This window comes from Lottia gigantea (genome assembly GCF_000327385.1).
Source record: "Lottia gigantea unplaced genomic scaffold LOTGIsca_12, whole genome shotgun sequence".
Lineage (NCBI taxonomy): Eukaryota > Metazoa > Mollusca > Gastropoda > Lottiidae > Lottia > Lottia gigantea.
Genome location: NW_008707225.1, coordinates 1,943,751 through 1,954,673, shown reverse-complemented (window position 1 = coordinate 1,954,673; position 10,923 = coordinate 1,943,751). Strand labels below are relative to the sequence as shown.

Genomic DNA, 10,923 nt, shown 5'->3' with positions numbered 1-10,923 from the left:
TTTCATTTTGTTTGCTTATTCACGTTTGACTTATCCTCGTGATGTTTAAATTGGTAAGTGAGCCAGAAAATTAATAATATTGAAATGTTTTGCTTATCTATAATCTATAGGTGAAAATAAAGGTTAATGTCCATATCACCTGATTCGATTTCAATTCGATATATTTGTATAATTACTTTATGATAATATAGGTCCATAAACCATGAAAGTAAGAAATATATATTCACCACTTGGTGGACGATTTTACAGAGTGGTCTGGTAGTAAACCTGTGGTGGTTAATATCTAAATTTCTGGTACACGTAGGCCACTAAGACAATGAAAACCAGTTTAAAATACCATAAATACACATTAATAGTGGAATCTAAGATTTCCCTTGAATTCGTTTTCAAAAATTCATCGAAGCATTCCTACAAATGTTTCTGTATAATGGTGCTTCATGGGCTTTAAGAGGAGAGCCCTCATTTCCATAGCCTTGTCATCAACCCCCTCATCAAGCACAATATTAAGCTACTACGAACTGTGTCTAATACCTTGACTTCAATAGCCATCTTTCGTGTATCACAGAGTTGTATAATGCTAGTGAATACAGTCATTCCTTTACAATAATGTGGCCCCTTCTCAGACCCCCTCCCCCTTCTAATGATTCATAGAAACCCCATTACTATACAGTATGACTCTTACATTTCTTCAATATGGACCTTACATTTAGGTTAGGAATATAATGAATATAGTTTCTGGTAATTAAACTTTAAAGTACTTTATTCAAAACTTAACAGAAGAAAAAGCATCTAAATGAAAATGATAAGGACAAATGAAGACGAGTCATGATATCAATTCTGAAGTAATTATAAACCCACTGTTCTAGAAGAATCTAAAAGCATTTAAAAAATAATGAATAATGCCAAGCAAAGCAAATAGCAAATAAAGAAAATACCAAGAAGATTCTTTAATCTGTTTTACAATAATTAATGCTGAGAAAAATCATCAAGACTTATTTATTGTTTAATAATAGCACTATTTATCAACAAATGTTAAACTTCCCTTACAACATTATTTGGAAATGAACACATGATGAAATTCCTATAGTAATCTATAATAAGGCACTTAGATGAAAATGAGCACATTTATCAAAATAAAGCATAAAAAAAGTTACTAAAAAATTTTATCACAACCATAATTACACTTTGATTTGAATATGATTTATATCACAATTGAGACTAGAAATTGGAGAACATCTATCGGTAACCAGCAACCAAATATATTAAGCAAAACAATGGCTATTTGATGCCAATATAATCAACTTTTAGCATACATACATATAAGAAAGACAGGAGCATAATTTCACAGAAATAAACATTTTAGAGTGCAACCTTACAACCATAATAATGTGCCTAAATATATATGTGCAACATAACAAATTTCATCTTGAATACCAAAAAAGGTCTGAAAAAATCTTGGAATGTCCTAACCAATCCACCAAAGAACACAAGAAAATATTTAATATTTTACTTATGATATGATGCCAAAGTTAATGTAGTTACCGAAAGTTTGTCCAAAGCTTACAATTCACCAGGAAACTATTAAATTGTTTATTCAACAGGTTTAAGGTGTATCTGTAAGTGTAAGCAATCATTAACTAATAAAGGTGAATTTGATGTCATTAAATCACTAACAGATATTTTCTTCTCTAATTCTGTATCAATTGAGTAACGAGCCTTGGTAAAGTTTTTGCGACCACAGACAGACTGTAAGATTTGGTCACTTCCAACCACTGATAAGAGATATTCCACTGGACGTGGTTGATCTAATATAAGATTAGAATAAAGTATAGTTCTTAGGTCATCACAAGTTGGTGAAAATCCTTTAGGACTGATTTTTAATTCCCATTCCCAGGTCTGTGCTGGAAATGAAGATGCTCTTGTAGCAAATCTCAGACTCACTTCTTCACCTTTTGGTAATGTTGAATATTTTGGAATGATTAGTCTTTTATCCCAGCGTAAATCAGAATAATTTCTCAGCAGAAAAGCAGATGATGAAAATTCCTTCATATTAGCTCTAGTAGTAAGTGGTAAGGAATGATATTTATAAGCAGATTTTAAATGGTGTTGAAAAAGCTCAGTATTTTGTTCAACGATAGCACTTGATTCTATTTCACACAGCTGTTCAGGTACCATCATAGGAAATCTTATATAGCACAAAACTTTCTTCAAATTTTCTTGTATCTTCTCTACATTCTGTGGAGCATTTAACCATTTTATTGTTGCTTTCCACAAGGCATATTCATCTTTAATGATTAATTCAGAGCTTTTAAGGAATTCTATTAACTGATCCTGATCTAAATTCATCCATTCTGTTTCCCACTCCACGGTTGATGTGATATCCTCCATTTTGTCTGATAATGTCTGGACACTGCATGTTATCAAAGTTTGATGGTAACATTTAGTAGCATATTGAAACCAAATATGGAAGACATCTTTTAATTGTAATTTTGGTATGATACATGTACTAGCAAAGTTTATGCAGACATTTTTTAAATCTACTATATTATATTTGTCTGCCAGTATAAGTATTGGTAAGCTATTGTCTGTATTTAGTTTAATATGATTTGTGTATAAGAATTTGAGAAATCTGGGAAACACACCAATACAAATACTATCTTCTTTTAACTCAACCTCCTAAAATAAGATAGAAAAGCATCAAACATCACTGGCAATATAGACTATCATTGATTTGATGTTATTCATTCCATTGAAATTGTTTCCAGCAGCAAAACCTTATCTACAGCTGAGTAAATGAGTAAGATCATTTAACCATAACAAGATGATTGAGATTTAACAGCTTGATTGCAGATAGAGATTTAACAGCTTTTGAAAAGAAGTATAAAAAGCGATAAAAAAGTTACCATATTTTATAAAGTATTAGCAAATTCTATAAAAAGCTTAATATGCAAATGGATTCAACTCATAAGTTTGTAAGATTTTTTTGAATTACAAGCTATCAGTTTATTATAATTGTAATGGATGTCAAAGTTCAAACGCATAGGAGATAAAAATACCTAGTTAAAATATATTAAAAATATCATATGGTACATGGTTATCATTGATAACAATTAATCTTCTTCTATTTAGTTATCTGTTAGTCGATATTAAAATGTTAAGTGTACTAACAATCAACCATCCTTTGTGACACTTTAGTACTGATCCTAGGTTCAAAAACCATGACAAAACGAAAGCCTTATGAAAAATTGAAATAAACTTCATCATTAAACCCCTTTAGCATTGATAATTCTAGATGCCATACCTTTTGATGTCACCCAAGTTTTGAATTACGAAAGAATCACTATAATCAATAAAAAAGAAGAGATAGTACCTTTAAATTTTCATCAGACCAATCTGAACTAAACATTCTTTCAAATACATCACTACATTTAACCAATATTAATTTATGAGAATAATATTTCTGTCCACCAACTACCAGTTTGATATCACTCAATACAGGGTTATTATAGAACTTTCCTTGATCTAATAAAGCTTTTCTTTCGTTACCATAGCAATCAATACCCTCTGGACTGTTTAATGCTAATGTTAGAGTTTTGGATGGAGGTGTTACTGTCACTGTTTGATCAGAATTATCATCACTTACAGGACTGTTTACAACAGGTCTCTCTAATGGCAGATTAAGTTGAGCTGCCATGTTGTCCCTATAAGGAAAATAAACTTATTGTAATATATCACAATAACAAAATGTGATTTCAGTTGTCACTTTATAACCTGATACATCTGAAAATTACTTTGTACATCAATGCTGTTGAATGTCAGATACTAGGCTTACTGGTTGATGAAAATGTCAAAATGTGATTTTGTAAACATTGAAAAGTGTGGTTCAACATTAATTGTGGGCTTTATGTAGACAATAAGCTTACTGAAACACTGTGAGTTCTAGACTTTAATTTAACACAATGGGGAGTGGAAAGAATATAATTAATGTCAAAAAGATGTATACTAATAATCGTAAAGTTATGACTTGTTTTCAGGAAAAAAAATATTTCTTGAATTGCTTTGTTTACATCTGGCAGCAAAATATTCATTGCGCATGCTTAGTTATTTATCAGCTGATTGAAATGTCACATTAAAACACGCCCACTTCTTTAGTTCCGAAATAGTTGTAAATAATATGTATCAACACTCGCATGATCATAATTTAAAACATATGTTTGCATTTATGAATTTTCTGTACCACTTAACAGATAAATATACAGATATCACGTATTTGATACATTTCTATGGATAGTAACACCTGCTCTGGAAAACCATGACTCAAATTATAGTCTGCGAGTTGTCTTCTCTTGAACAAATGGAAGAACTTGACTTCCGGACAACGTTTTGCAGATAAAATTGATAAAATTATTACATTTTACTTGCAAAACTACCGATTCCAGGATGGAAATTGGAACAGAAATAAGCCACAAGATCAGGGTAAAAAACTGATTGAAATGAATGCCATTTGCTTTTTGTTCAGGCCCTTAGATCATGCAATATTTCTTTTCTGAAAACTGATTAAAAAATTTCCCCTGTTTTATTTTTTACCTTCTGCATTGTATCAAAATGAAAAGGCAATACATTGATATAGAGCACAGCCTTAAATCCATGATTATTTGGCCAAGTCTTCAAAGCATTGGCACCGGCATCAGAATTTGTCATCTTGAGCTTGAGGAGGATTGGATTGTTAGTGCATTAGGCCTTACTGGATACCTTCACACCTACTGCACCTATTAGTAGCAAATGACAAACCAACTCGCTACCGACTGACCTATTCAACTTCCACATAAAGACAGTATTCCACCCAGCATTAGAGGGTTGTATTGAAGGATTTAAGGTTTCAGATATGAAATGCCAATACCAGTATATTACATCAGTTCCATTAGTTACCTTTTTTGTTTGAAAAGTAGTTTTAGTTACTATTTAGTATAGTGTTCCATTTAATCATTAAAGTCTACATTTTTAAGCTAAGGATATACATTTATCACTTTGGTTTCCATAATAAAGACTTTAAATTAATGATAGCTCTTACCTATTAAATGTGTGATATCTGCTAGGCACAGTCTGTCTGGAATGTGTTAAAATAGGACGCATTTTAAATTTTTTTCAAAAATTCTTTCATGAAAAAACAAGCCTGTGAGTTCTTTAGTCACAAAATTTAAAATGGAAGTGTCTTTCTGTCTGTCTATTTATTCAATGAACCAGTGGGGATTGTGTTTAATCAACACCTGTTTTAAGGATGCTGAGTTGATGATTTTTAAATGAAGCTCGAAGATTTCTTTGTTTTAAGCAGGAGAGCCAATTAGATTTGTTTGAAATCTCTACGATCCAATGAAATGACAGTTTAAGGGATATAAAATTGTCAGGAATTAACAAATTTAATGTTTATCAGATGGTACCATGTTGACCAAGTGTCAGAATGATGTAATATTATCTAACTATATCTGGTCATGTTGTATAGATTAAGATATAGAAAGGGGATTAACCAATGATTAATTAGATAATGTGGTAGTACCCAAAAGTCAAATCTTTCTTTTTGTGCATGTAAACTTTATTCAGTTCATTTAGTTTATAAAAGATAATATGCAAAAGAAATATCAAGTTTTGTTTTTGGAACATTATACACATTTTTTGTGCTACATGTATTGCCCATGAAATATCAATTTTTATAATATAAGTTTTTTTAACATAAAATTTATACCTATATAGTTCAACAATTAGGATTGCCAGTACAAATGTTGCATTTGAAAAGTTATTCATACAGTTTTATCTTTTTCTTCAGTCTGCTATCAAGGCTAAGCTTGTTGAACTTGGAGCTTATGTAGGTAAGTTACTCTTGAATGAAAATTATTTCAATTGATATTTGCATTTCAAGAATTTCTAAGTAGAATAAATGACTGAAAAGATTTAAGTTTTTGTGATTCAAGCAATATTTTTGCGATTAGGAACTAACATAGTTTAAACCTCTTAAATAACCATTGTAATATATTTTCTTTATTTAGATGAGGAACTACCTGATTATATTATGGTCATGGTGGCCAATAAAAAATCAGTGTCACAGATGAGAGATGATTTAGATTTATTTCTAGGAGCTAAAACTGAAGTTTTCACATCATGGTCAGTAATTGGTTCTGAAAATAGATTTACATATAAGCTTAATGTCTTTCTTTGAAAGCTGTAAGCTTATATCAAAATTGATATAAGACAGTCTTTCTAATGACATCAAAATACTTTTACTAAAACCATGATCCCTAATCAATTAAAATATAAACTGGAATTCACTTGCTAAATAACGTATGAGAAATTTTGATTTTTACCAATCAAGCAAAAATGGTTAAGTGAAAATCTGTAGATTGGCCAGTTTGAAAATCTTTTAATATCATCTTGGTACGTGTTGTAGAAATTTGGAATAGTTTTGTACACATAGATGAGAGAATAATCAAAATAAAAAATTCAATATTATAATAGGCAGATTGTTCAGGTTATTGTTCAATATAATTTCAGGTTACATGACTTGTTACAGAAGTTACAATCTATTGGAGGAGGTAAAGCTAAATCTTATTATTAGCTCAAGCCAAATTCTGCATACAGTAAAATGATTTGTCCATTCAATTTCCAAGCAATATAGAAACTAAAATATAGCTCAAAGAGCAGCTGAAAACTTTACATTAAGATGCACCTAAGCTTCATAAACATAAATGTCTTTTTATAATACTCCTGGAATTGTGTTATGTTTAAACATGATTCTTCAATCTTCATGGCTCTAGATGAATCCTGTATTACTTGCATTTGCTAGATGTGGAAATTGATATATTTTGATTTTGTAGAACCCAAAGACGAGGGGAAGCACCACAAACATAAACATAGAAAACGCCATTCTAAAGAGTCTCATGATGAAGAAAGCACATCAAAACATAGGAAAGAAGATATAGCATCAGAAGACTCTAATAGTATTCAAAAGAATGATGCCTCTACCTCAGAAAAACTGGTACAGAATGATACTGGTGATAATGAGATTAACAACGATATAGACAACAGTGACACTTGTGTTGTAACTGCAACATCAGCAGACGTGCCCCAAAAACCTGACAATTCAGAAGAGCCATTAGTTAAATCAGAGGAAACTCCAGTTGCATCTTAGTTAGGAAAGTATTAAGGAAGATGAAATTGTACCAGAACTCATTGTTAGAGCTGAAACTGGTTGGTATTTTGAATTTATCAGATTTTAAGTCACATGATACCAGACGCAATACCATTATCCAAGCTTCAGACTAAAATTCCCTCAAATCAAGCTACTTTGTTTGCCTGTTGTTGAGGCAGAACATGCTTGCTTTAAATGAACACCCGAAATTGCTTATATTTTGTTTGCATTTCAAGATAGGAGAGGCAGCATAGCTAAAAATGGATATAGTTTCTGTTTATAATTTTTATAAATGAGTCCCAGCTTTAAAAAAAAATCTTTGCTTTGGTCTAATTTTAATGTTTTGATTTTGTTTTTATTATAAACTATTTTTGTGAAAAGTCGGCTGGTTTTATTTTCTGTTTACAATGTTGAAATCACTTTTCTTCATTTCAGATGAATTTACTGAAGAACTTCAGTTGGAAGAGGCAAAGAAATGCGAAAAGCAATCTCAACTAAAGCCTAAACTATCTGCTTCATCAAGTGAACCTCCAAGAATAGCCGTATCAATATTAAGAAAAGATACTGTGATACCTACTAGAGAGATACTGGATCTTCAAGTTGACAATAACCCAGTAACTGCCCATTCTGAAAGACGTTCGGTTGTTGATACTCAAATAGAGAAACGTTCAGTGGTAAACATCCAACCAGAGAAACGTTCAGTAATATCTAGATTAGGTTCCAAACCAGATTCTAGACCACGAGCTATAGCATCACCTATCAGACAAGTATCTTCTAGTTCAACGGTAAGAATTTACCTTCAATCTATATAATTGTTATATATACTTAGAGGTTATAAAATGAAATACATATGTAAGGATTTTTTGGCTGAGGTATAGGTAGCAATAATTGAAATGGTGAAAAATACTGAATTTAAAGTAGGGCCATATAGATATAGAACATTCCATCATTGATGCTGCCAATTTGAGGCCAATTTAATATATTCAAAGGACATGTGCTCCAATTTGGGGGGTTGATTTGAATCTTGAATATATGTAATTAGTCTTCAGAAGTACTAGAAATGTATGAAAATGGAATAATTCCCTCAAAAATATCACAAACTAACATTTTCTTTTCACATTTATAAAGTGTCTCAAGAAAAGATGACTATAATAATTCTGAACACACATGGATTTGAAGGCTCAAATTTGGCCTGTGATCTGTGAACAATGTTACTGATTGGCTTAGCTAAGAAACAATGGTTCCTGAGACTAAGGTATGATTGGTCAAAAAAATGGTGCATTTCTCCCATTATGTAATTTCAATTAGATTGTGCTTTATATTCCAATGTTTGTATTATATTGTGTAGGATATGAGGAGTAAAAGACGTGGACCCACCTCTATAATAGGTAATGTTATTAATACACCAGAAGAAGATGATGAAGAAGAATATGATCCAATGAATCCTGCCGTTGGTAATGTTGCTAGTGTAGTGAAAGTTACTGCCAGAAAGTAAGTGGACTCTTCATGGTCATTCTTTTATTATTTTTAGAGAGTTAAATAAATAACAAATAAAATGGACTCATCATCATTAGTTGCACAAAAGTTGGACATAAAACTCCCATTCATTAAGTTTTCATTTAAACTAAATAAAAGGTTAGATAAAGCTTCAATCAGTTCTACCTTAAGTTTCATAAACTTATTTTATTTTAAATTTTGAGGGAATGACAGAATTTGCTAATATTGGGATGCTTATGAGTTGTCTTCACTATTATTAGATCAAGTGTACCAAAATCTCTACAAGCTAATAAATCATTATTAATGAGAGCTGTTAGTGAGGCCGAAAAATCATTGACAAGGAAAAAACCATCAACTTCAAAACGTAAGGAATAGAATTTCTTAATACAATATTTTAAAAGTTTAAAATGAATGTATTTGTGAAAGTCTTCATGAAATATGTATATTTACGAATTTTCTGAAATTAATTCCATGTACTCGTACATGTATCACCAACAAATATGGCATGAATATGTATGATTCTGAGCATGCCTCACTTTGAGCATAGAATTCTGAAAATGGATGCTTTTAAAATTTCAGCTGCTGCAAGTCAGGTTGTTGTGAGACCAATGAGAAGAGAACATGTTGAAGATAGAACCTACCAGCCTGAATATAAACAACCTAGATTAGAATTGATCTCTAAGTCTAGACAAAATGATATGATACGAAAGATGAAATATACAATAGATAATGATACACCGGAACAGCCTAAATATGTTATTCGCAGAGAGGAAGGTTAGTTTAGTAAAATTTTACCTCAAGGGGGCATTCTGCTTTTTTCAAAAGGTTTTTACCAACATATAGATGAAGAGGCCCCTTATCTTTTGTGAAAGTTTTATTTTGCAAATGGCTACAAGTCTTAACTGGTCACGTAAGTATGTTGAACGACCAATTGTTGATAACAAATCAGCAGCAATTTAACAAATGTATCTCCAAAAGTGAAGAGTTGCAAGTGTGTAGCTCGAAATACTCTGTCATCGCATGTCGTATTTTTTAACTCAGCAGTTCTAAAATTTGATGTTTAAAATAGCTGTTGCCAGATTGACATATAGAAACTATAAAAAGGACATACATATAATATCACACATAATAAGTCCAGTTTACACACAGAAATTAAAGCAGAACAACACTTCAAAGATGTATTTATTGCTCTCACATTTGCAAGTAGCTATAATTGCAATGTCTTTGGGTAACTTCAATCGGAGCGTGGGTTAACTTAAGTTTTGCAACTCACAACCCAACTGTCATATTTTCTATAGTTGAGACTCGTGTGACATAATATTTTACTCAGTTAGTATGCTCATTATTTGGTGAGTTAAATTTGAGCAAAGATTACCAAACCAAACTTGTTAGTGCACATTGCAGATTGGTTAAAGGGTCTGCCATATTGCCTTAAATCAATCATATTCAATCGCGACCCAACATGCCATGTCAATTAGATCTAGCTTGACCACAGAGGTGCAATGGAAATGACCCCTGGATGTGTGATATGGGAATGAAATGTTTTTAAATTTTGTGCCTTATTTTAATGTAAATGTTTTTATATTACAGTTTATCAACCAGCTTATATAACACGACCATTAGATAACCGTGTTGTAGAATATATACCACAACCAGTTGTTATTATAAAGGAAGAACCTGAATCTAGTGAAGATGATGTTGTAGAAATATCACCACCAGAAGTTCAATCATCACCTATTGTATTAGAGGACAGTAGTCTTGCTGAGAACAATGATAACACTGTGTATGTTAGAGCCAAAAGAACTGTTAAAGAAAGGTAGGTTTATATAATTTAGAATAATGATTGTTATGGACAATTATGATCGAGGTAATGAATAATTAAATATGAGAAGCACTTTGAAATATAAAAGATGTAGTTCATATACAACCTAATGAAAATAATCAAGCATCTGGGTTTTCCATTACTTATTACTAATTTGTGCTTTGATTACTTGGTTGTGAATTTATTCTGTTATCATTTTAGACCAAATCCAAAGTTCGTAGTCACATTAGATGGTATTGATCCTGAAGATTTTGATGAGAATGAAGCTGATTCTTTACTTCAACAACAAACCCAAGATATACCTGTTAATAAAGTTAATCCTCCCAGAATACAACCATTTAATATTAAACTAAAAGATTCAGATGGTAAAAACTATAGATTAAACATTACATCTACATAGCCGGTCTAATTCTATGACCCAATT

At 31.4% G+C, this 10,923-nt stretch overlaps 1 protein-coding gene across 1 annotated transcript; it reads right to left on the bottom strand.

Annotated features, from left to right (window-relative positions):
* Positions 1-1,590: 1,590 nt before the first annotated feature.
* On the bottom strand, positions 1,591-3,694 carry LOTGIDRAFT_177842 (hypothetical protein; the record flags this gene model as incomplete). The annotated part of the gene is made up of 2 exons (XM_009048134.1): positions 1,591-2,676; positions 3,371-3,694. The coding sequence occupies 2 exons, from the start codon at positions 3,692-3,694 to the stop codon at positions 1,591-1,593; spliced, it is 1,410 nt and encodes a 469-aa protein (XP_009046382.1).
* Positions 3,695-10,923: the final 7,229 nt, after the last annotated feature.